The sequence below is a fragment of the Haemaphysalis longicornis genome, unplaced genomic scaffold (assembly GCF_048455015.1).
Source record: "Haemaphysalis longicornis isolate Haplotype H1 unplaced genomic scaffold, Haemaphysalis longicornis Haplotype H1 scaffold_7, whole genome shotgun sequence".
NCBI classification, from domain to species: domain Eukaryota; kingdom Metazoa; phylum Arthropoda; class Arachnida; order Ixodida; family Ixodidae; genus Haemaphysalis; species Haemaphysalis longicornis.
The window spans coordinates 74,671,161-74,698,061 of NW_027526422.1; the positions used below are offsets into that span (position 1 = coordinate 74,671,161).

The following is a 26,901-nucleotide window of genomic DNA, read 5'->3' on the forward strand; positions in this document are numbered from 1 at the left end:
AAGCCGCCACGAGCGCCCGCTGCGCCACCTCCTCATGGACGGTGCTTTTTGTTTGTGATTGTTGCCGTGCTTTCAGATTTGCTGTGTTGCTGCACGGAAGACACCGTCAAGCTTGTTCGCGCCCACTCCTTGGACAATGAAGCTTCGAAAATAGCATGGATTGAACATAACTGCGATCGTTGTGAGGTGAGACAGTCAGCGTAATTTTAGAACAACCGCGGTGCGCCAAAATGTTTCTAAAAACTGCCCATTGTTCTGTGGCACAAATAATAGTTGTGCTACCGCTTTCGCGTCCAATTTGCAACCTAATTAAACGGCGGGTGGTTATTCTGTTTCACGGTCATGGATAGAGGTCGGGCAAGCGATTCTCCTCGTGAGCAGCGTTTGGTACCTGCGGACTGCATCCTAACCCACTAAAAACGCTAACTTCGGACGGCTGGAACAATCCTGCAAAATTAAATTGGACTAAGCACGTTCATAATGCGCATTTCGATTCACTTGGACGCGTGCCAGTCGTGCCATGCGAAAGAACAATTTGCGATGTGAGAAAAGCGCTCCGTCAGTCCATTCCGTCTACAACGTACGATTTCGCACATTGCTTCCAGGTAGACTGAAGCCGGTGTGATGGTTTCTTCAAAGGCTCAAGAGGATGATCTTCCCGACAAGGACGTCGCAAAAGAATTCTACGCGAAGTACGAGCCAAAAGAAATCCTGGGAAGGTACGAGATGTTCTCTTCGCGAAGTACTTTCGCTTTCGTTGATCCAAATCCGGCTTGTACGCCCGCACGGGCTTCTCGTGAAAACTGACCGAATGATCACCATTCAAACGAAGGGAGAGAAAGAAGGTGTACGTTAAGGGATTGAAGGAGGCAAAAACGCATAATTAAAAAACCGGGCCGTCTCCTCTAACCTGTAGCCTGGGGAGGGGCGAAGCATGCAGTGTATAAGTGTATTCAAGTCTCCCTTGCCACACAGCGCGCGGCATCCCAATTACGAAGACAGAATAGAAGTGAAGTTCGAAACGGAGAATGGCGAATTTTAATGTTAAAGAAGCGGGTGCGCGAACGAAAAACGAGTGCCCCGTGTGTTCTTTCAGTCCGCGTTTTAGCCCATGGAGATGAAACGTTGCAGCGCCAGGCGTGGGAAAACGAGTTTCCCGCTCTGTTCTTTTAGTACGCGTTGCGTTCTTGCGCGAGGCGTTGGAAAATTAGTGTCCTGTACCGTGACCACATGAGAATACGACGACATGAGACGCCGACAACAAGAGGCCCCTAAAAGGTCATGGTTTTGTTGTTCTCGTTGTATGCTCCACATTACTAGTGCATACACGTTCCCTATTTTTTAGTACTATACGCTTTTCCATTTTTTTTACATGAAGCATTGCTCACGTTCAGTTAGGCGAAGTGGTTGCGTGCCCTGTGGAATTTTGATTTTTCAGTCTGTAAAAGTAGCGTGCATGTTAAGTTCTTTTTTACTTTGTCATCACGCTAAATTTGCTGTAATATTGCTGCAGAGGAATAAGTAGTACGGTGCGAAGATGCATAGACAAGGAGACTGGGGAGGAGTATGCTGCGAAGATCATCGACATCAGTTCAGACACTGAAGGGTCAGGACCGACGAGTCTCTACCAGGCAACAAAGAGGGAAATCGAAGTGCTCAAGAAAGTGGCTGGTCATCCCTACATTAGTGAGTGCCTTTTCAACTGTGAATGTGTGCTTGTTCTGCTCTGTTTGTTACATGTCGACAGGGTTCCGATTCGACGTTGCCATAGAGCGACGGCCGTCTGTCTAGGAGTTTCTTTTTCCTGGTTCAAACAAAACGACCCACTTCTTGAGCATACCACTTCACCCCTTTCTTATGTGGGATCACTGTTTGCAATGAGAGTCTCTCCTCGATGATGCCCTCTTTCAACTTCAACATCAGTACCTTCTTGACTGAAGCCTCTTTAAGTGACTGACCCTTCTTGCAATGATCTTCCTTCTTGAACACTGTACTTTCAATATCTGTAATACGGTTGATTCAAACGTTTGACCAGCACACAAAAAGATGCATGACAAATATGTGTATCTTTCTGCGGTCTCCGTATTTTTGCGCACTGGACTGTTGGTATGAATTCCAATTTACATTTTCTTTTTCACCTTATGTCCATCTCAGCATTTTCGGTTAGGCAGTTGGACTTTTTGGGGGGGGGGGGGGGGAGTGTTTTAGTTGCACAGCATCATTGGTCTTGTCCTGTGCCTGTGACCTTTAAGCTTGATTGGAATGCTTTTGTAGTGGATTACTCCAAAAGCTGTTTTCCTGCTCATTGATCTTGCTGTGATTCTTTTGTTGTCTGTGTACAGCACGCATCAATCAGTCAAGAGAGTTATTCTTTCACCCATCAAGTCATAGTACAGATAAGTGTGTAAAACAGGAGTGGGCACAGTGGTGAACCTTGATGATGTTGCACTATCACCTTGAAGCTTGTGGACACTGGAATTTGTTTTTTTAACTGGACATTGTAAGTTTATTTAGGGTGACTTGGGAACAAGATCTCGACAATTTGTTTGAGCAGTGGGTAGCTTTAGAGTCAAGCTTTGGAGACCCCCCCAGTGGTGCTGGTAATGCAGTTGTTATACATGCGACACAAAAAGACGGGAGAGAAATAGGTAGGTCATGGACCCATAATTCTCTAGCATCTCGACTGTTCACAATTCATTTGCTCAACTCAGAAGGCTTATTTTTCATTATCGCATTTAAGTCGTTTCAATGTATTGTCCCATTCAAATGTGTGGAAAACTTTTGTTTACGTGCACAGTGTCCTTTTGTATTACCTGAGCTTGATTTTGTCACTTCCGTTTCCAGTTGAGCTGCACGATGTGTTTGAATCGACCACATTTATCTTCCTGGTGTTGGAACTGTGAGTACAGCTTTGCTTGGTGTTGTTGATTGTGGCTGTACATGCACATACACACTCACGGCATTGTGCATTTTTTGCCAGAAGGTCTGCATTATAGCTCTGTAAGGTCCCGTGTAGGTTGCATGTTGCTTTATTAATTAGGTACTGATATGTCGATTTAGAAGCCGTCGTATGTGAACTGTTGCTCAAATGGCCCCATTTCTTTGTAAGGTAGGAGCATAATCCTGAATAGTTACACTCACTGAAAATTGTGGACATGAAAGGTGGTAGTGTGACAGCTCTTTTTAAAATAATTTATGGAATTCGCAAAGTTTCTTAGTTATCTGCATTATTATTTTCATTGACATAATTCTTTTTCCCCAGATGATTACTGTTGTCAAATTTTCAATAGCTTCCTTTAACAATTTAATTGATTTTTGTGGTCATGTTATCAGTTTGCATGCTTCTGACTATTCAGTTTGACGCCATAATAGATTTGCTGGAAGGCCAGTGGACAGTCTCTCCAAGCATATCGTGCAGCAGCAAACAACTTGGAAAAACTGTTTGTGAAGCAACAACTGCAGTCTTTGGGCACCGTAGGTCTACCGCAAAATCTCAAGAGATATCCTGTCCCTCAAATAGGATAACCCAGCCAAATATTTAGGCCTGGTTTTTCTTTCTTTTATTTGCTGAGCAGGTACCTTAAACAGTGCCTGGCTGCACACACACAAAAAAAGGGCCACCTGCCCCCCCTTCACCCCTCACCCCCCCCCCCCCCCCCCCCCCCCCGTAATCAGTCTCTGTTTATGAAAATATCTGCTCTGTTCTGGGAACAACTTCTTAATAGCCAATCTCACAGGGTTTCGTGGTTGCACATATTCTGGAAACAAACTACGGTATTGCATGCCCAGTATTCTGAACTTTCTTCGGAATTCTGAACCCAGTATTCTGAATGGCGAATCTCGCAGGGTTTCATGGTGAATGGCCAATCTCGCAGGGTTTCGTAGTTTCGCATTTTCTGGGAACAAACTACGGAATTGCATGCCCAGTATACTGAACTTTTGACCACTCTTACGTGTATAGTGAAGCATCCTATTGTACTCGATACAATTGCACAGGGTCCCTGTATAAATCTGCGCCAGGAAAAAAACGTTTTGTTGTTGGTAAATTTGGAAGTGACTCATTGGGAGTGTTGTTGGCATCGGTTGTGTGCGTATGCTTTTATCTCTTTGCATACGTTGAAAGAGAACCCAGAGAAGGCCATTTATCTGTACTATAAGCATATTTCTGTGGCCATGGTGTCACGTTGTGTTCTGGCATGCCCACTCAGCTCTATTCTTGCAGCATTGTTTTGACCTGTAGCTTATCAAGCGAGATATGCCTGTCGCATGTAAAGCGTGCGTAACATGCTATTTGAAGCTGTGTTGTTCCTGGTGCCAGAAATATGTGTTGATGAGCTTAACGTTCCCCTTGCGCACATTCCAGGTGCCGCCACGGGGAGCTCTTCGACTACCTCACGAGCGTTGTAGCCCTGTCGGAGAAGAAAACAAAGTAAGGGCGCCCTGGCCTGCCTGTTTGGTGTTCTTGCGAGTTTTTCTCGCAAATTTGAGGTCACGTCCCCCAATCGGGGTGCGACTCATACCGTTACCCCGATTTTTCGCTGGAAATGGATTTAGAATGAGGTAGCATTTGTATTGCTGTATCGTTCTACCCTCGCATTTTGTTTAGTTTATAGGGATTAGTGTATCCACTTGTTGGCATCTCCCATGCCCCTTCACATTTCGCATGAATGCATATGGGGCTGGAGGATGTTGTCAGTATTTGAGGAAACGTCATTTTGTTGTGATTGTATCCGGCTCCAGGCACTGTGTATGAAGTATTTTGTTTGTGCCACATCTCTCTTTGCTAGCGATCGTGCCTATCAAAGCCACCCATACGCGTCAGATCAGATATTGAAAATTTAAAAAGGTGTGCATGGAAAGCAATTTATTGTTGCCGTTCAAAACAGACAGGAAGGCTTGTTGTGAATTTTTGATGGGCACAGAGGCCATTGCAGGCTTTTGTGGTGTGTGTGCAATCCTTGCACTAATCAGAGGTGATAAAATTTCCAGATAACACTGCCCATGCCTTGCTATACACGGGTACAAGTTAAGAATGGCAATAGTTTGTGGTGTATCACTCCGCCGAAGCGACGGACCTGGACGTCAACGTGCGGGGGCATTTTGAAAGGAATTTGTGGTTAATGGATGGCATTGTCTACATTTTGTCACCTAGTTTCTTTTTTGAGCTGCAGTAATTTATAACCACATGAAGCTTGAACAATCATGGAAACGACTAGTGTCTTGTTCAAAACACTCACATTAAGGCACTCTGCGCTGCATGGAGGAGCAGCTGGTGTCGTAACGGGGCAGAGGGTGACCACTGTTGTCGGTCTTAAGGGGAGACACTGCTCTTAAAACAATTTCTTTTCATTTTTAAGTAAACTCTGCGAAACTTGCTCGTCTTGCTGCTTTTCTTTCCCACTGATTTCAAATCCGCCCCATTATTTATTGAGTCAGTAAATTAGTTACCAGAATAATGAGAGATAATTAGCCATTTTTGGAGGAACAAGAGACAAAAAAGTGTTTTATAAAACTGCAATCTTTACATTTTCCAATACTATGAACCCTGGTGAGTGCAATGAGAGAATCGGTTTTTTGATTCGCCGCTTGGAACTAATTTTACAGCTCATTAAAGTTTGGTGTTTGAAATGGGCATTCAAAGTGATTCCTTGCCACTGGTGCCACTAAAGTTTAATGAGCTGTAAAATTACTTCCAAGCGGCGAATCAAAAAACCGATTCTCTCATTGCACTCACCAGGGTTCATAGTATTGGAAAATGTAAAGATTGCAGTTTTATAAAACACTTTTTTGTCTCTTGTTCCTCCAAAAATGGCTAATTATCTCTCATTATCCTGGTAACTAATTGACTGACTCAATAAATAATGGCATATTTGAAACCAGCGGGAGAAAAGCAGCAAGACTGACAAGTATCACACAGTTTACTTAAAAATTAAAAGAAGTTGTTTTGAGAGCAGTTTCCCCCCGTAAGTTGTACTCGAATAGACCATGCATCGGGAGTTGCAGACGTTGTGACCGTGGCGGCAGAATGCACCACTCAGGTGCTAATTTCTTGGGAAGATGCATGTTTAGCCGCCTTTCCTTTTTATGTTTTACAACTTCGAGAATAAAATCACTCTTGCAGCACAACATACATGTGTACTCTGTTCGTACGAACGAGATCACTTTTTCAAATACTGGCATGCTTTATTGAAGCAAGCAGATAATGAGCTGCCACTTCGTTTTGCATAATGGGCGTAATTTTATTTAATATTAGGTATCAGATGAGGACGACTCAGCAAGGAATGGAATGGAAGATGAAAGGTGTAACACTGAGGGGCAAGAAGAGATCGGAGTGGTTCAGGGAACAAACGCATCTCGGGTGCGCGTTATAATCGGGGGCGCGTTAGAATCGGGTAATTACGGTAGTAGAAATAAAAAGAAGAAATGGACGTGAGCAGGGCATGTAATGCGAAGGCAAGATAATCGTAGGTCATGAAGGGTAACAGAGTGGATCCCTAGAGAAGGCAAGCGTGGCAGGGGGTGGCAGAAAGTTAGGTGGACAGATGAGATCAAGAAGTTTGCGGGGATAAATTGGTCGCAGTTGGCACAAGACCGGGATATTTGGAGATCCATGGGAGAGGCCTTTGCCCTGCAGTGGGCATAGATAGGCTGGTGATGATGATGATGATGCTTTCAATAGAAAGTGGCTGTTCATTACAAATCTCAGAGCCGCTTCCTTATGGGGCATGGTTGTTTCAGTGCTTCCAGTGCTCTTTAAACTGGTTTTGGGCCTTGCATTCAAGATGGTTGTTTCACATGTTGTCAGTTCCGCAAAGCGGCTAGCAGCAAAAATAAATAACATATCTAGTGCATCAGGTTGCCTAATTTCGTCTGGATTTGTTTAGCTGCAACTCGTTTTGTGCGCCTTAGTCGTAGCCCACAAATTTTAACCCCCCCCCCCCCCCCCCTTTTTTTTTTTGTTGCTCTGCATAGGAGCATCATGAAGCAGCTGTTTGAAGCGGTTGAGTTCATCCACTCGCAAGGAATTGTCCACCGTGACCTCAAAGTGAGTGGCACGCCCCCTTTTCAGGCATCAAACACAGCTTCGTTTTTCTTCAAGCAGAATGCATGCCACTGTTGGCTGTTCTGTATTTTGAAACCAAAATTTTACTCCGCAAGGAGAATGAATGGAATGCCGGATGAAACACCCTGTCACTGAAATGTGCGCTCTACTGGGGTTGCAGAACTCTGTGGCACACCCGGAGGCAAAATCTGCCGGCCACAGTATTTGTTTTCTGTCCTGTCACACCTTTTAATGCGTAGCATTCTTTGCCGAGTAAAGAATGCCCCACAGCCAGGACCGTGTAACACCCTGCATTTCCACGAAAACGCAGACATCGCGGAAGTTCCACTTTTAGTTGTTATAATAGCGTTGGCCGAACGAAATTTCGAAAAACTAAAAAAAAGAAAGAAAGAAAAATATAAAAAAGTACGGGAAATGGCAACCCATATAACACACTGCATTTCCACAGCAATGCAGATTTAGTGAAAGTTCCGCCTGGAATCGTTGTAATGACGTAAATGGAGATGATTGATCGAACGAAATTTTGAAAAAATAATAAATAGAAAAAATATGAAGAAAAGAAATACGGAAAATGGCAAACCGCGTAATGTCCTGCATTTCCATGGTAATGCAGATTTTGTGGAAGTTCCACCTGTAATTGTTATATTAACATCAGTGGAGACAATTGGTCGGACAAGATTGAGAAAAACAAAAAAATTTGGCTGTAAAAAACAAAAGAATGCTACACATTAGTAGGTGATTCTCTAAATTTCTGCAGAATATTATTTTCAGTGGTTTTTTTTTTCTGTCTTTCAGCCGGAGAACATCCTTCTGGACGACGAACTCAATGTTAAGGTCACAGACTTTGGCTTTGCCACTGAGCTTGCCCCGGGCGAGACTTTATCAGGTACACTGGGTAGATCTACTGGTGCTGGTTCTTGTTGTTCAGTAGGCAATAATTCCAGCGTGTAGGGAACTGTGGGGCTGTTCTGTATTTTGAAACCAAAATTTTACTCCGCAAGGAGAATGAATGGAATGCTGGATGAAACACCCTGTCACTGAAATGTGCGCTCTACTGGGGTTGCAGAACTCTGTGGCACACCCGGTTACTTGGCACCTGAGCTGCTGAAGGCGTCGATGTACGAAAGCTCCGAAGGTTATGACAAACAAGTAGACATGTAAGTTGAACGAGTTCCTAAGAAATTTCAGGTTTTCAGCCCACCGATTCCTTAAATTTGAAAACTTCTGTGGCCATTAAATCGGTTCCCTCATAACTTCTTGCCTGAAACCATATATTGTTTGTTTACATTGGCAGATATTTTCCAGTTGATATGTGACATGAGGGATTGAGAGTTTTTAGGAAGTGATGGTGTGTTAGCCTAGATTATTCTTTAGTCGATCTGTGACATGAGTGATGCAGTTATTAGTGAGTGATAGTGTTGGCCAGGCGGTGTGTTTTACCGGCCAGTAACCTTTCAGATTGTGGACTCAAGTGTGATGCGTCAGCTTTTTTTCTGCCACACATACAAATTTAAATGACGAATGCACACGGATCCGCTGTGTTCTTGGCTTTTCTCTTGCTGACAGTGGATGTTTGAGCAGTTCAGTGTTCTCCCCTTTTGTGCAACTGTTATGCTTCGCTGGCCCTAGTGCCTTGTGGAGTTGCCCTAACTTGGTTTTCTCCTTAATTCCAGGTGGGCATGTGGTGTCATTATGTACACGCTGTAAGTGTGCAGAATCTTTGCCATGCTAGTAGATTTGTTGGCAACTGATAAAGATTCGCTGAGCCGTAGCATCCAGATTTAACAATCAACTTTTCTTTCGCTCGACCTTCATCTATGATGCCCAGATAAAAGGTGGGAGGGTTGTTGTATAAGTGCCTTTCAGGTGCACAAAGTAGTGTATATTGAAAATAGCCAGGGGTCTGTGTGCCTTGATTGTAGCGTAGAGCAAAAGCTGTGAGCTTTACCAGGGATGGTTACGAATAGGCACAGTGACACCTTTCCCTTCTTTTATTCTTTTTTTTTATCAGTCACGGATAGAAGTTTAATTGTATTTTTATTGGATGATGAAGCAGAATGTAATAATCAGCTTAAGTGCAAGTTGTGGTGCAGTGCAGTAATAATGCAAGACTTGAAAGATCATTGAAGGTAAATTTTAAGCAGCTTTTGCTAATTTATTTCAATATTCAGCCCTGCTAATGTGAGCTGTGAAAAAGCATGTGGGAACAGATCGTGTGCTCCTATGTCATAGCTAGGTTTGCATGCTTCCTGACAGAAGCAGGGCTTCTTACAGCAGTTGTTTTTTGGAGATCACCAGCCAGGGTGATTTCGCAGGAATTATTTTTCTTGCACTGCTTCACTGTTGTGATGCAGCGTAGTTTCCAAATTCAGTGCGGCTCTTCACATCTAATCCTCTTTTTGCGTGCATGCGTGTATTACTGTTTTAACATTTTACACGCCGGCCAATGAGTGTGCTCTTAAAATGTCTCGCATTGCCGTAATAGAGTGTCGTCACCTGTTGCCCTCCCTGTCTCTCTCTCCGTGTCCATCTAGGCTGGTGGGCTTCCCGCCCTTCTGGCACAGGAAGCAGATGGTGATGCTTCGCAACATCATGGAGGGCAAGTACGAGTTCTGCAGCCCCGAGTGGGACGACATCACCGAGGCCCCCAAGGACCTGGTGAGGGACTAAGGAACTTCGTGGACAAAGACGCATTTCTTGTGTGCAGTATACAGCGCAGACAAGAGTACCATATCAACAACCTAATTCACGCTCAAAACACTGGTGCAAAAAGAAAATAGGCATGAAATTTCACTGATTCAAGTGAAGAGTAGCACTAGCAACACCAAACAAAAATATGTGTTAAGCAAATCAACGCATAAAATTTTGCAGTTCTTGTCAAAAGCTTCTTGAATTAACGATAGTCGAAACCGTGTCCTGCAGACTTTAGTGGTGGATGGAACATGCATGCACGTTAGTGCAGATGTGATTCGTCATGCATCAAATAAAAGCCAATTGTTGTGCCTATTTTGAGTAGGGCAGGAGCCCACAATCTTCAGATTACCCAGCCATTGCGTTGCTAATAAAGTGGCGTCACTAGGCAATACTAGTATCAAACGCAAAAGGTTTTTAGTTTTGTTGGTCTTTTACTGGGTTCAGGCAGCTAATAACTACCCTGTGTGGGCTACTGTAATTGTTACTCTAGCTGTAGCGATACGCTGTCAAAGTTGGTGCTTTCGACCACAGTCACTTTCATTGCTGCTAAAAGCTACTATTGTCAGAAGGCTCAGAGGCAGTTGTGGAATCGGTATAGTCTAGCTATATGGGGGCACCGGTATGCTGTTCTTTTACGTGCGAGTATTTATGTCCGTCACGTACTGAAATGGTGGATGGTGCAACCACACTGTAGCACAACTGGGACAGCACAAAATGTGCAGCATGAAGATTATAGGGCCTTGAGCATCACCTGGGTGCAACTATGTTCTTTCCTCAGTTCACAAAAGTAAAAGACAAGCCTTGTCCTACCCAGGAGCTTTTCTAACTGGTAGATTTTGTTAATTCGTTGAGCAAGTCCCTTGTTCCCAGTTATTAGTTCCCAGTTATTAGAAGTTTGAGTATGTATGACAGCTTGTTCCACTTTTTAAGGGAGAGTCTGGAAAAGAGTACCACTCTAGCTGGCATCCTTGTGTCTGAGCCTTGCAAATTGTTGTGCATTCTCAAGAACGTTGCTGCCTTCTTTCTCTTGGCACCAGATCAGCAAGCTTCTGGTTGTAGATCCAAGGGAGCGAATAACTGCTGCTCAAGCGTTGGAGCACTGTTTCTTCAAAGCAGTCGTAAGCCACAAAGCCATCTTTCCTCCCTGTGTTATTGCTGAGAGGGAGAAAGTACTCAGACCTCCCCCTTACTATCATGTCCTGAATCGAATTGATTGTAACTAGCAATTTTTCCCCGTGATGAAATTACACACAAAGTTTTAAGGAAGTTAAGGAAAGGTGTAAACAGTAAGGGAAGAAGTGGCGTTGAAGCATGCTTCCCCTACAATTTTCTTTTGTACGTACTAGCATGCAAACTGTTTTGCAGTTAATAGTGTTAGTCTGTTTCTAGCACAGCTTTCATACTGAACCATGATGTCTTGAAAAGGCCCCGTGATGCCCCTGTTTAATTTCCAGTTATTTTTGTACGGTTGTGTTTTGGTGCCTTGTCCAACGTCTTAGCTAGCACTGCACAGCACCATTGGTCAAGACTGACACTAAATGGGCGAGATGCATGAAATCCTTGTCCAAGCTCTCTCTGATGTGCATGCATTCTGTTGTTTTTCCTAATGAAGGTGACATTAAAACATAACTGTGTCACTGTAGCTCATTTTCCTGCCACTTGTGCACTCCTGGCTGTGATGCTGCATACCTGTGAGCCTGAATCTGCCTTTCCAACCTCGCTGGTTGTTGTCAACTACGCGCCTAATACCTTTCAACACCCACCTGCAATCTTTGAAGCAACTTTTTTTCATGATCTCTTTATAAACTTTTTTCATCTGTTTTCACCAGCTTCACCGTTGAAGGGCCAGTCGATGTGCCATTTAAACTTAGTTCTACGCGTTTCAGCTCCACTGACGCTTTTGTGATGCGGATTTCATCCCTTTGATAACTCGTGTAACTCAGATGAACAGCTGCAGTAATTACTCTCGTACTTGGTTTTCACACTGTGCGTGTAAGTTAATAAGTGTAAGTGTAAGCTAATAAGTGTAAGCTAACAGGCTGCCTTGTTGACCATGAGCTAGTAGTGTTGGCGTACAGGCTGTACACATGCAATGTAGGCCTATTATTAGTTGTATGGTGGGCCAATAATTGGCCTATATTGCACGTGACAGCGCTACAAAATGTTGTAATTGGCTCGTTGATCTGGCTTTTATGGGACTGCAAAAATTTGGTGTAATTAATTGGAGGATTGAAATAATCAAAGTTGACGGGGCTTCTAGGTCTGGTTGACTTTAGTGGTAAAGTTATGTTATCTGAAAGCAAATTAACAGAAATTGGCGGTATTCGACAGTGCCCCTTCAATTTGGCTGTGATTTTATGAATTTCCAAATTTAATAAATGATCAGATTACTTGATTACCTGATTGAAGTTCCTGATTTAATAAAATACTTTACTAAGTGCGCAGAGTGAACAGCTAAATAAAGCTTGCCCATAGTCCCTGTATTGTGTCTGCATCGTATAGTACAAGTAAAATGCTACCGCATGCCTTCAGTTCAGTTTGCACCATTTCTTGCTCTGCCTGGCGTGTTGTTGTTGTGCCACGCTGCCTGTGTGTCTCGTCGTGCCGAGTTTGCACCCATTCTGTGCCCTTGCCTCGACTGCTTGTGTTTTACGCCAACCTTTTCTACTTGTTTCTCTCTGCCTTGTGATTCATGTAGAAACGTGCCTCTGTGTTCGTCGCCGAAGAAGTGAGTATCGCTGGTGATGCCATCTCCATTGAGCTTGCACCGTTATTAGCGTCTAGTTTGCGTTATTGGCCAGTAGTGTTAGTGCAATGCCTGCATTGGTGAATGATGAAGAAGCGAGCTGTAGTTGCGGGAATGACCATTTGTTGGTACTGGAAACCATGGAGCATAAACTTTAAATGGACCCGGTGTAGTAACCTTGAGTAGGCTCTTGACTACAAGCCTTTGTTATGTAGCAGAGCACAGCATTTGTGGTTACGTAATTTTATAACCCAACCTTTTTTTTTTAAGCTTGGGTGCTTGGAGAAAAAATAGCCAACCATGGGCGCTTTTCCAAACGATTCCTCTATAACATTGCCTGTCACATCGGCTGAAAAGTGGCAAAAGCAGCCACTTTCTTGCTGCCCTCTCCTGCTCTTTTCCCCTTACTGGACTTTCCGCGTGCTGCCAGCCTGAGTGCTGCCCGCGGGGTAACGCCACTTCACGGAAACGGTGCGAACTATTTTAGGGGTTTCAGGGCCGGACTCGAGGAGGGCCAGGCACGCACTTTAATATGGCCTGCGCTTCGGGTATAGTTCCCACCTTTCACCACCGCTAGTTCGTGGCGCTGCTGCCCAACCCTCGCCAGTCGAGCTACGGCAGAGGCGGGGTAGGAGAGCGACGCGGCGCACGCACATTTGCCGCTCCCCTAGCCCTGTCGTAGCTACAGGCGATACCTATCCATGTTAATTTACATGGGCGTCCGTAAAATAGGCGATTCCTTACCCCCTTCTGAATATTCGATCTATAAGGGTCAAACAGCGTAACATTACGATTCGGGAGCAGCGAATCATAAACATTTGAAAGAAACATTTTAACGCGGGGCACATGAAAAAAATATGCAAGGCTATGATATCCAATCAGCGACTGTATTATATGAAAATGGTGATACAGGCAATAAAAGCGCCATTTTCCGTGACTAAATTATCAATTCTTATTTTTTCTTTCGGATGACGTCTTGGTTTGCACACACGCACAGGGCACGACCAGTGACGCGAATGATTCCACGTCGAGGGAGATACGGTTATCGCTTAGCTAAAAGTGTTTCTGCTGCTCACGCTCCAGTCTGGCTGAGCGGACTGCCGGCAGCGGAGCAGACTGTCAAAAACATACAGCTAAAACTCTTAATCGTGCAATTGAAGCGCACAAGTCTTCTTTCTTGTTGAGATAAAGCAGTGAAGGTATTGATTGGTACCGGTGGTATTCCGCGGTAGGTCCAAAACGTGTGCGGCAAGCGTCATCGGCTCACTCAGCCAGAGGCAGTGCGTTGACTAAGAAAAAGGGGCATTAGGAGGGTAGAAGGTTGGTTCAAAGCACCTTCACTCTGTCAAGAAAATGCTGTATCGTTTCCTTCTTGGGTGCGCAGGCCATATGAAAGTGTGTGCTCGCTGCTCCTCCAGTCCGGCCGTGGGGTTTCGTACTGTTTTTGCAAGGCGGCAGTCCTACGCCACCGTGTTTAGGGCCCCTAGGTCTGATCCGTGGTGTGGTGCGCACTGGTGGTGACGGCTCAGGTGTGCCTACTGCTCCTGTTGGAAAGTGGCTGCATAGGCTTGGCCAACACAGGCAGCGTTGGCCAAGCCTATGCCAACGTTTGGCTGTTGTTAATCCTCCTGGGTCATGTAGCACAATTGAACCCTGCAATGATGAAGGCCTGCAGAGATGAAGTTGTCGTCGCAAATAAAGAAATTTTCAATGTCCCCAGTGAATGCCCAAATGGTCCCACGCTATTTTATTAACAAGCCGCCTTGAGGCTGTGGTCGCGCAACGATGAAAATGTCTAGAATTTCCGCCTCAAAGCCTTATTTTGCAAGCTGAAATCCAGAGTGATTAGTTAAAGCTATACATTCTTTTTTTTTTCTTAACATACCATGAATAGTAACTTCTTCAGTTGTGAATTATGAGTCAGAACCAAAATTTGGCACTGATTACTATGGTAAGGTAAGATATTAAAAGTTATGAGTTATCAGCTATCATCATCAGGCCGGGCTTCATTTGGGCACCACCAGGTATCATCCAGGTATTTGTGTGTGATAATTACTGTCCATGCAGCGTTCTAATTCAAAACACTGCAGGAAAGACAAGAGAAAACCTATTTTTTCTTTAGTATTGCTTTAAGGTGCTACTAAGCACCACAGGGCAGACTAAAATCGGTCCGTTGTTATTAAGTCAAGGTTTTTTTTTTTCCACCTTAATTTCTTCACATATTTATGACAAAAAAAAATTTAACAATGGCAGTAGCTTCCTGGGCAAATTTTGTCATTGCAGAGTTCAGACATTTTAATGTGACTTTCACGCCAATGTTCTTTTTTTGTTTTCTAGGTACCAGTACAAAAACGTGCCTTCAATGCACGGAAAACATTTCAGGTGAGTTAACACACCGTTGCGACTTAAACGCTGTGCGGACGCTGCACATTCCGAGACAAGCTCTCTCAACTACACAACTGTGCCTGAAGCACGCGGTTGAGGCAGGTGCAGGTTTTCTAAGAATAAGTACTGTATTTGCAAATTAGGGTAAGAAGAAATGACTAAAAGTAGTGTGTTGCACAATCAGCGTTTAGGTTCACTAGCACTTCATTAACTCAGTGCTCGGGGACAATTCTGTGTGTAGTTTGAATTAAACGTGGTGAAAATCTCGTAGCACATCTATAAAACATATACATGTGTGTGCCAAACAAGATTAGTCGTTGAAATTATGTGAGGCTTTGCTGCGCAAAGGGCTTGCAGTAATACATTGTCATCGCGACAACTCCTTCTCACTTCCGTGCCTTGTTTCAGTTCGGCATCCTGTGTGTTCGCGCTCTGGTGCGCATCCGCCGGCTACGGTACACGCCCGAGCCCCTGTCCTTGAACATAGCTCGCACCAACCCGTACCGCATCAAGACATTGCGCAAGGTGCGTCGAAAAGTTGCCCAACCACGTACAAGCACGTTGTCTTCGTACGATGGCCCCGTTCTCAGGTGCTTGGGTTATTTAGTGGTGACCAGTCTCGCCCACGATCGACAAGTAAATAGACTAGCCAGACTGGTCTGTGCGGGCAGAGCGCCCGTTCAAAGTTGCAGCAAAGTGACAACTTCAAGCCCTCTGTGCCAACTTCGCACGGATTCCACCGAGCAGTTCATTCTCAAGCAAGGGTTCCGTAGCCATCTGAGAACATGTGCTGTAGAAACATGATGGCGATGATGATGATGATTATGAGGTTTAAGGCGGCGATGTTTCACAGGTGATGAGGCACGCCGTAGTGGAGGGCTCCGGATTAATTTTGACCACCTGGGGAGCTTTAATGTGCATCGAAATCTTGAACACACAGGCGTTTCCACTTTTCGCCTTTACCAGTGCTATAGAAACAGTCCTGCCAGCTTGTTGTGTAAAACATTGCAAACTATCGTAGTGGCATCGCAAACACATTGCGACACTATTACGATAGTTGGTGCAGTAACCGTGTATGGCCCAAGGTGACCCACCGTGGTGGCTCAGTGGCTAAGGCGTTGTGCTGCTGAGAACGAGGATGTGGGTTCGATTTCCGGCCATGGTGGCCGCTTTTCTGATGGAGGCAAAAAGCGAAAACGCCTGTGTGTTCGAGATTTCGGCGCACTTCAAAGATCACCAGGTGGTCAAAATTAATCCAGAGCCCTCCGCTACGGCGTGCCTCATCGCCTGCATTGCGTCGGTTAAACCACATAATCAATAAAATCATCAACGGCCCATGGTATTTTCTTCTGCCAATCACAGGTAAACTAAGGCTTCAGATTTCCACTGAAAAAAAAAAGCCGCAAATAAGACTTAGAGCTAAAATGAAAGATTACGGTAGCTGGTAAATTTTTAAAAGGAATGAACAGTGCAAAACAACGAAACACAAGAAAGTTTGTACAGACCCAGTGCTGCTCCTTTTTTTTCACACATACCCCCTTTCATGTTTTAGGGGGTGCCATCAGAATCCCATTATCCAAAACTCTTCTCGCACCCCACCTCTCGTCCCGAGTGCTGCCTCTATCATTAGAATAGCCTGAGTGCAGTAATTTATTTTCCTTTCGCAATATGCGCAACTTGTTGATGAGCCCAAAGATGTGGGTTCAATTCCCGCCCATGGCAGCCGCTTTTCTGATAAAGGCGGAAAGCAAAAACGCCCGTGTGTGCGAGATTTCAGCGCACATTAGAGATCCCAAGGTGGTCAAAATTAATCTGGAGCCCTCTGCCATGGTGCACCTCATCTTTCTGTCTTTTTACTTTACTGTAGACATTGTGTGCATATTTAGGAGTGTAGTACGATGCCCCAACTGATGCAGCACACATTGAGTCGAGGGGTGGGATGGCTGTGCAGGTCATTGATGGGTGTGCCTTCCGAGTCTACTGCCACTGGGTCAAGAAAGGGGAGATGCAGAACCGCGCCGCCCTGTTCGAGAATCACCCCAAAGTTGAGCTGCGGCAGATGTTCGAAGAGACCCAGGTGGCTGCCTAAGCCACAAGGGCAACCCTGGTGCTGCCCCCGCCTTCACCCAGAATCACCCAGATCATCACCACCACCCCCGAGTACTTTAAACCAGAACACTCGAAAGCGCCCCCTGTCCGCCTCTTTACAGTTGTGTCTGGAGCAGCGTGCCCGTGTCAGCGACGTCCACCAATGTTGTGCGCTGTCGAGCACGTTTATAAGGCGACTGCACACAAGTCAGTGCCTCGGAAAGAAGAGAAAGAAACAAGAAGGCTTTGACAATGCCCAGTAAATTGGAGCGGCACCACTTAGACTATTCGCTTGTTCCTTTTTGTGTGCGTGCTTGTGATAAAAACAAATTTAAAGGTGCCGCAGGACTGTTTATGTGACAAGTCTCGAGTGTTGTTACTGGCTAGAAAAAAACACTTTCAAGGCTTCTTTTGTTCCTTCATGTGGGGATTTTTTCTTTCTAGTCAATTGACCGACTGTCTCTGGATTTCTTTTTCAGTGGTGATTAAAGGAAGTCTGACATGAGGTCAAGTTGTTGACTGTACGATCAAGTTGTTGATTGTTGCAGCAGAAAGTTAAGACTGCTTGCTGAAAGCTAATGTTTGAACTTGATTTTAATTTTTAAGAAAGCTGAAGAAGGTGGACCTCGTAGGACGCGAATGTGTGAACTGGAACTGTGAAGAAACTAGCTCAAATTGCATTTGTGTTTTTTTTTTCTTGGCAGACAAAAGCTGTGTACAGTTGCACCCTGTGCAAGGCTGTTTAATGAATCTCTTCCTCTTTTTTTTTTTTTTTTTTTAAGTAGGGCAAAGTATGTGTAGTCGCTATTTCGCATAGCTAAGGAGATCCACTCTTGAAACACCTTCGCATGGCAGTAAATATTGCTAAGTGCAAGTGCGTTTTAGATGGCTGCTTCATGCATAGTCTTTAGACAAAATTTGTTGGTCACAGCACTTTTTGTGAACTGTTTAATGTAGTTAAAGTTAAGTGCATCAATTTTTTCTACCTCGTATTTTGGTTATTAGAATGAACCTTGAAAAATCTATACACTGCTTGGGAAGCTTTGGTTGTGCCTTTTTGTGTGTGTCTACACTTGTTGGTTGCTGCTTGCCAGTATCTGATACAGCTCTAGAAAAGTAGTTATGCTTTAGAAGCACATTATGGCGGGAATATTGAATTAAGGGCTCAAGTAAGTGGGTTGAAGCGAGATGAAGTACTTTCGTGGACTTCGCTGATGTACAATTCATCTGGACAAAAAGAGGTTTGGATTCTACGCAATAACAAAAGCTGCATGTGACTGATGTGGAAGAGTAGGAACTGATGTTGACGTACATACAATGTGCGTATCCTCGCCGAAAAAGAATCCTTAGCTTCCAAAAGTTCCGCTGTGTGCACTATTGAAAATAGGAAGTGAGATGTGCAACACTTTTTCAGCCACAAGAGTGAAAAACAATGTAAGACAATGTGCAGCTTTTTCTAGGTGTTTGAAAGAGCAAAGCGAATAAAGATATGAATGGAACGCGTAATGTTTGCACTCACTGGGTTTTCTAGTTATGCACTTTTTTTGCACTTTTTCCCCCCATGCGTAGCCACTCGGGCAAGGCTGCAAGCAAGTTGTCAGCTTCCAGCACGACACCCCCAACTAGAAGTAATTGTGGAAAGCAAACAGCTAGTACCACGCTGCTGAATTTTCACTTATTTCCAATGAAGGTGCGACGTTAATTTTTGGAGTACACATTGGGTCTTCCATATTGAAACCCTCTGGTGGTGAAATTGCAGACTGCAATACAGGTTTTTAAAGAAAGTGCATATGTTGATTGTGGCCCTAACAGCACTCGTGGCCTAAGGTGGTGAGCTTTGGCTGTAAGTGATGCACCTGCTGAGTGGAAGGTGTAGGCTGTGAGGGTTGCTGGCCAGATTGGCTGAGCCTTTTCGTCATTCCAGATGTCATCAGAACCGTCTAGCTGTTCTGTTAATGAGTGGCTACATACTAAAACTGCTGCTTAAACCGCTTAGACTACGCACTCACATGGATGGGGAAATAAATTCCCTTCCCTATTTTCAAGCTGCGCCTCCATTCCCTATTTTAGCCTCCATAAGGGTTTTCAGGGCCAGAGAGGGGACACGCTGCCTCTCTCTCCTGGCCAACAGAATTGCGCGCACACCTCTTGAGTGCACTTAGAGAAGTGCACTCAAATTTATTTTTACATACTTCAGCCAAATTGGGCTATCGGAGGAATGGGTAGGTATGTACATCGAGTGCAGTACAGTCGAACCTCGTTACAGCGAACACTGATATAGCGAGTTATCGGACATAGTAAACTAAATACGAAGTTTGTTTGGTCAGGCTTAATTTCAATGACATTTACTCTTTTTATAACGAAGAAATATTTGGTTCCCACGAGGCTCAAAATTCGGCAGCTAGAATAATAAAAGCAAAATTTAACAAAAAGTGAGAACAACCGTTTTTTAGTAGCTTAAGGCCCTTTATTGCGTGGACAATGTGAAAAGCTTCATTCCGCCCAGACTGTGAAAAGCCACCAGGTGATATTATTGTGCTTGGAACAAGCACAAAAATAATGAAATGAAGGATTGCCATCAAATTGCGAAGATTGAAACGCAGCAAACTGCGGTGTTATTTCGTGCCAAATATTGTAGAGGTAATTGGTAGGGAAGCTGCACAGAGTGGGCAGTTCTGATGAGATTGATAAATTAATGCCCTCTTTTTTTTTTTCTTGGGGTACTTTTTTCTCACACATAATGTGCCTCATTGGGAAAACAAACACTGTGAAAACATGTCGAATGTAAAAAAAAATCGAGTGAAGTTTTGCACTCCAAAGCAGTTGGGGTGGTGTGGTGTGTACTGAAAATATTTACCCATAGAGTTTCATTAGTATGAAACTCTATGGTCTTTGGGGTTGGGGGAAAAATGGCTGACCCACAGTTTGAGCCTTTCAAGATATTTTTCGACCAGATGCCGCAACATATTAAGGCCCCCGTGAATTGCTACAGGTGAGTGAGTGCCAGACCTCCTTTCGAGGCTTGAAAGAAGGTTATACTCGTAAACTTTCGTCCCAGAAGGATCTGTTATGGTCGGCGGGGTCGCGAACTGGAGCCGCTTTGATAGAAAACAATGTAGATTTTCACAGCACCGCCTTTGAAACTGTAAGCGTGCGTTAAGTCTTTGAACTTTCAGCTGGTCCACCGACCTAGTGGATTGGTGACGCTTGTTTATAAGCGTAGCGACGTGGTTGTTTTTGAACTTTTGCTTCAAAAGAGGGGTCACCGAGGTGACTAAATGTGCGAAGCGTTGGACGCTGCAGCATCGCCGACCCCTTTCAATGTTTGCGTTGCGTAAAAGAGCCTGATCAATTCAACGAAGCGAAGAGCCGACCAATTAGTGTTCTTTGTTCTGCTGTGGGCCTGGGGCTTTTATTAATAACTTGGGCCAAGGCCAGCATATTGAGATAATAAAACCCCGGTTGCTACTATGGTTGTCATTGACAGCCGCCAGCGGCTTCTGACATCTACGGTTTGGTGGGTCTGGTTTCATTTTCTTGTGCCACCACGTGACCTGTGACGGCTGCTCTGTGCCATTAATTTGGGTGACACACTTAAATTGCTTTTATTATTTATTTATTTATTTATTTATTTAATACTGTAAGCCTTTCTCAGGCTCATACAGGGTGGGCGTGCAAATATACACACTCGAGTAGAAACCAAGCAATATCGCACATAACGAAAGAAACAGAATCACAAGATGCTGGTGAAACTAAAACTGAACGGTGGAAGCTCTTGCACAAAATCATGGCCAGGTCACAAAACATCATCGTGGCATCAGCAGGTGTTACAGTGATCAGTGTGTTCCGAAGCGCTCACAAACAAAAATGGGCAACTTTTACTCTTCATAAAACAATCTTTCTAGATTTTGAACAAATGAATCTGCAGAGGAAATGTTAACGCATTCACGTGGGAGTTTGTTCCACTCTTCGACTGCTTTTGTTTTGTTTTGTTTTGTTTTGTTTTGAGGAGGCGCGGACATGGCGAAGGCAGGCCCGCGGAACTAATCCCCCTACCGCGACGAATGCCCAAGTGCCCAGACGGGTCCCAGGCAACCCGGTAACAACGTAAGCGACGGAACGGACGGACTGCTGAAACTCTCTATGGTGACATCATCAAAACGTGGTTCGCAGCCGGGCTCCAAGCATGGACACGGCCGGACTCGACTCTCCTCCTGCGCGGGAGGAGGAGCTCCGGCCGTGGCATGGATAACCTCTCGGCATTTCCGTTCGCGTTTCTCCCTCCTCTTCTTCTCTTCAGCTGCGCCAATTACAGTCAGTTTCCTACAAAATACTGTAGCTTGTTGCATTTAAATATGGCGGGATCGTACCTTTATGCATGTTTTCTTGATGCAAAGCGGAAAACAAAACGCAGACCTGATTCGAGCGTCGACCAACGCCCGAAGCTGGTGCTGGGTCTCTACAACTGCCTATGCTCCCTGTTTTGTGGTGGACCGAGCAGCTTCCCCAGATAATTTCGATTTCTAGCGTCCCTAACGAAAAGTACAAGTTTTGTATGAGCCATACACATAAAAGAATTGCACCGAAGCTCAAACGCTCTGAAGAGCTGCATTACCGTTAAGCTTTAAAACCGGTAATGAGTACTGGACTAAATAATGGCAGCGCCGCCATCCGTAAAAAATACGTCGTTTCCTAATGCTTCAAATCAAAATAGTTGGCCTTATTATAATACTTTCACAAATTTCACAAGAAAATTCCAAACCCAGGAAGAATCAGTTAACTTGCACAGAACACGACTACCTGCAAGAGCATGATCAGACGCCACTGTCTTTAAGTTATTACGGTATAAGCTCTTTGATTCGAACTCCATTAAATCAAACTTACAGTTAAGTCGAACTGACGCCCAGGTCGTGGCACAACATTGTGTATATTAAATGCAGGAAAACTGCCTCTAATTCGGTCGCGTCAGTGTTCACAGCGGTTAATTCAAACGAGCAGCCCCAGCTTATACCGCACCTGAGAGATGGAAGTCGGCCCATAGTGAATAGAATGCGCTGCAAAACCAAATCATATTTACTAGAGACTCAAAACGACAGAGAATCGCACGGTGCGCTGCAGGTTTTCGCTGGCGTAGCGGGCGCCGCCGGCACCGCCAATGTTCCGGCGCACGTCGTTGCAAGGCGCCATTTTCTTAATTCTCGAAATCACCTGCCTCATCGCGCGTTATTCCCGATAACAAGTCCAAGCGTGGTTTTTCTGGGGTCTAGCCCCCGCGGCACGGCTCAACGACCGCCCGCCTGCGCTAATTCAAACTCCGCTTAATCCGTGTGGAAGCCACACTCATCATGTACACGCGTTGATTTAACACAAGTAATCACGTGGAGCTATCATCACGTAATGTAATGCCTGCGCAAGGTGCCCATGAGTGCATTACGTCCTGCATCACGGGCACAAATTTGCATTACGTGGAGTGCTCATTTTCGTCCAGCTCGCAACTTCACCTGGCATTAACAACCCTTATAATCAACACCAATATCATCAGAGAAACCTCAAAGGCGCTTGTAAACTACCGAGTGCGTGTGTGCAACCTTAGAGCCCCCTACCCCAGAAAAAAGAGGTGGGTACGCGCATGGTGTGCATCTTCCCCTTTCCGGCTACCTAGGGAAAATTCCCTTTCTGCCACCATTCTCCCCTCTAGGAGATTACAAAAACGGCCCCTCCTCACGTAAAGAAAAAGAAAAACCTGTGCACGTTGGCGTTTTCTATGGCGTCTTGTTGAAAAAGTCATGCGGATCGGCACTGGCGAACGTGCGGCCGCGAAACTAGGAATCTCCACCTACAATGGCACTATGAAATAGCTTGGTGGACCGCGTAAGCGTCAAAATGTACAAATTAATGAGTTGTAGTTGTAATAGCGAGGAAACAGTGATGGTAGTCCTGCGAATATTGTCATGGAGTAGTAAAAATTGGATATAATCTTCTTGTGTAGCGCACGTTGTCACTGAGTCTGATGAGGCCTCATTTTCCCAGATTACAAACAAATGGAGATAAGCGGTGGTTTCATGGGGAGTTTTTTTTTTTTTTTTTTTTTGGAAGGAGGGGGACCCACCGTTGCGGCTCACTGGCTGAGGTGTTGTGCTACGAGTTCAAGCACGCGGGTTCGATTCCCGGCCGCGGCGGCCGCTTTTCTGGTGGAGGCGAAAAGCGATAACGCCCGTGTGCTCGATATTTCGGCGCACGTTAACGATTCCCAAATGGTCAAAATTAATCCTGAGTAGCCTGAGCCTGGGTAGCTTCGGCGCGTTAAACCTCGTAATCAGTCAATCAATCGAAGGAGAAGGGGGTGCTAGCACTTTGCTGTAAAGGGTGCGGGCAGAAGCTCAGGTGGAAAGCTGGTCAGCCAAAAGCTCGCCGGACATAATCTCACCCATTCCGAAAGCTGTTGCAAAGCAGCCTGGGCTAACTTTACGAAAATGTTTCGCGCTTTTTACCAGGTTACTGAAATTGCACCAGAAATCGTTAATATAAAAAAAGTTCAGTCTCATTCTTGTTATCCCTAGCCGAATGGATTGCTCACCATGTCCCTGCCCCCTCCGAGAAAATGAAAACTCTACGCCTATGCTGACTACGCCCTTTCAACTGACGTGCGCAAAGAATTCGATTGCGTTAGTGAGGCTGCTATTCTCGAGGAGTTACCTCAGGCATTTCCCAGTCAGAGGGCCCAAAATTAAATATGCAATTTACTTGAGAACCTTCTGATTAGTCTCAGCAGTATACCTACCGGGGTGGAACACCAAGACCTACTATTTGGAAAGAGGCGTGCCCCAGGGCTCTATCCTCGAGCCCGTGCTTTTTAACCAATGGTCTGCGTTGCTCGTACGCTTGAACGGGACTCAAGGTGGCGCTTGCTTTTCTATATACGCCGATGACCTCATGGCTTTGGTAGAAGCCGCTGACTTTTCCAATCCGGATCACATGTTGGACCAACCTAATTAAAGTGCCGCCAACAGCCTCAATGTTGTCATTCCGCCTCTGGGCTTTGAGCTTGCCCCTGAAAAGACGGAATTTCTCCTTGCTCATGGTCCGCATCAGCTCCCACCGGATACGCTCAAGGTCATCTACTTCTGTGTCACGCCGTTTTCCCGTAAAAGTGGGCAAATTCGTATTTTAGGTGTCCCGTTGGCCAGGAACAATAGCGTCAAGTGTTGGATCAGCCAGCTGAAGCACAACTGGTAACCTATGCTTCATCACATTTGGCGCATATCGAACAAGTGCGGCGGAGCATGGTAGTCAACCTGCCGTACCCTCGCTCTGTAGGTGTAGCGTGGATAGCGGGGTATATGGCTCAGGGTTCCGGCAACCAGGCTGCCCATGACGCAGCGCAGGAGAGTCTTCAACTAACTCTTTCACTGGTTGACGGCCCTGCTCCCCCGCTCTCCCTCAGGTAACACCTGGATCACGCTCGACGGGCTAGGCAAAACTAGCGTCACTAAATAAGGTACGCTTATTTAGCCTTTATTTAGTGACGCCAGGCACAACCGCATTGCCGCTGCCACTCCTGTATGCTTCCTGCAGAACGCTCCACCACTAACTCGTCCTGTATGCCCAAGTTTTTATTAACAAAGTTCGCGCAAACGCTGCATTGACCCCCCACATCATACGCAAATGGCATCCCCCGACGGACGATCCTGCCCGGAATGCAGCGCAGCTACACTAGCAAATCTGACCCACCTTATTGGGCACTGCTCTGCGTGCCAATCTTTCCGCCCCATCCTGCTGAACGCCCTATCCAATCCAAGTGAGATACCCCCCCCCCCCCCTCCCCCGACTCTCAGCGACCCCGATTTTCTCGCTATCCTTGGGGGCTTTGTTCTCGAGAGTGGCCTCGTAAATGTAGTTTAGCCGGGGTCTAACACCCCTGTCTGTGCATTCAGGGACTGTATATTCCTTTTCAGGATCTTCAAGTGAACATTGCCTCCTGACCACCTCTCCCTTCCTCCTCTCCCCTGTCTCCCCCTTTTGGCCCCTCGACCCTAGCTCCTCGTGTTAATAAAAGACTTTCGTTCACTCACTGTCTCTCGAGTTCACGTTTTCGTTTCTTTTGCATGAGCTCCTGTTCTCGTTTCCTAAGTTACAGCCGAAGCTTTCCTCACTCCAGTTGGATTTCCTGTTCTCGCTTTTCTCGCTGACGCTCGGCCTGTGCAGCCTGACGTTTAGCGGTCTCCCTGTCATTGATAAGCTCAATGCACCTTCCGACAGCTCGTCATCGTCAGCCCCAACAGCGAGTATAGCCTACATCAGCTCTGTCTTCCTCAGCGCGTCCGGGACATCCGAGCACAACTCTTTTGCAAGCTCCAACAACTGTCGTTTTTTTAACGCTTACAAATTCGTGGCTGTCTAAAAGTACTACCTTTCACTGTACCAAAATAGTCTCGTGAAAATAGCCCACGCGACAAAGACATATGCCCTACCAGCCATTTTCATTAGCTTGGTAAATCTCAGTGAAGAAAGGTCCTGCACTCACCATTGACAGCATTGCCGCATTGACGTCCGTGGCGTTAAATTTCGCACCACTGGCCCCACTTGTTACATTCGGAAGGCGTCCCTGAACCGGGCTCCGTCGCCTCCGTCATGTGTGGTAGCGTGGTGGTGAGCGGCCAGCAAAAGTTGCTGCCTTGGTGATGACGACCAGTAGCCGAAGGCAAACTTAACTGGTTTACTGCATGGCTTAAGATGAGCCGAAGCAATACAGGAACAATACCCTTCCGGGCGAGCTTACAGCCTGATTCGAACAGAGCAGGGTTCCATACAGAAGCCCGATAGAGTCTGCTGTCAGCCCAGAAAGCACTCGATCAGCAAGGGCTCCGCCGCTTTCCTAGTGATTTTGCACACGGTCCGAAAATAGTATTGCCACAAAAAACACTCCTTGGCGAGTTCACGATCTCTGGCAGTAGCGGCGCACGTTGAACCTGAGAGAGGGGTGGGGGATATCTAGGTTCAAGTCTCGACATGCCGAGCAGTCCTTTTTGTATTTTGCAACTGCCGCGGCTCGAGTCATCGCCGGCGGGGCCTGTCTCAACACGTTAGAGGAAGGCGGGATTTCCGCAAGGCACAGGTGCTTCGCCACACTACACTAACTTGTAGCACGCTTGAACAGTGTAGCGGCGCGCTGAATCGTAACAACCTTTAACGTGTCCTTCAAATCAGGCATCTGATTATTTTGTATTAACGAGAACGATCACTTTTGTGTAACATTTCTCGCTAGTATCGGCGTTATGCATACTGCCCATAAAATTCTGATGTCCGAAATGCGAAGATGTGAGGGAAATACCAAACAAGAGAAAAATACCCAGTGACGACTTGAACCGTGTCGCCCGGCTGACAACAGGCGACCGCCCGACGCAAGTATCATCCCATGAAATCGGCAGGAGAGAGAGAAAAATGAAGGAAGCTCCCACAACGCGTAAGGTAGCGAGCCGTACGCAGCCTTCATGAGCATCACGACGGGTTAAGTCCACGATTGCAGCCTATTTGCTTCTTCTTCGCTGCCACAAGGACCTTTACTCCATCTTCGTTGCTAATGCTATAAGGGCGAAGGAGAAGCAAACCGAAGAAGGAACGAACGGAGCGCGCACATTTGCGACCGCAGGTATACAACGTGTATTCTATCGCGTGTTCTGCGCCCAGCAGGTGGCGCACGTGCTTCCTCTCCCCTAGTCACAGTCGAGTGAGGAAGCCGTTTGACTCTCAGGTACTTATCGGTAGTCATTTCACGATTGACACACTTAGTGGCCTTATACCCCCCCGCGGCATACGTCAGCTTCGGGAGGCAGCAACAAATAATTACACCGAGTCCGTTCGCCTACAGAAAACTCATTTTTAGAGTTTAGTGTGCAGCAACACAGACGCCCATCTCACGGCGAAG

At 45.7% G+C, this 26,901-nt stretch overlaps 1 protein-coding gene across 4 annotated transcripts; it reads left to right on the forward strand.

The window, feature by feature from the left end:
• Positions 1 to 33: 33 nt before the first annotated feature.
• On the forward strand, positions 34 to 18,482 carry Phkgamma (phosphorylase kinase gamma). Of its 4 annotated transcripts, none has more exons than XM_077677859.1 (15): positions 34 to 186; positions 606 to 719; positions 1,514 to 1,686; positions 2,845 to 2,899; positions 4,364 to 4,429; positions 6,973 to 7,045; positions 7,859 to 7,949; positions 8,130 to 8,220; positions 8,737 to 8,766; positions 9,598 to 9,721; positions 10,795 to 10,875; positions 12,456 to 12,485; positions 14,841 to 14,885; positions 15,297 to 15,413; positions 16,840 to 18,482. In XM_077677859.1, the coding sequence occupies exons 2-15, from the start codon at positions 625 to 627 to the stop codon at positions 16,975 to 16,977; spliced, it is 1,209 nt and encodes a 402-aa protein (XP_077533985.1). In that variant the 5' UTR covers positions 34 to 186; positions 606 to 624; the 3' UTR covers positions 16,978 to 18,482. The 4 variants fall into 4 exon arrangements, with proteins under 4 accessions (XP_077533985.1, XP_077533982.1, XP_077533983.1 ...); XM_077677856.1 differs by having other exon boundaries at positions 47 to 186; positions 610 to 719; XM_077677857.1 differs by lacking the exon at positions 12,456 to 12,485 and having other exon boundaries at positions 47 to 186; positions 610 to 719.
• The last annotated feature ends 8,419 nt before the right edge of the window (positions 18,483 to 26,901 follow it).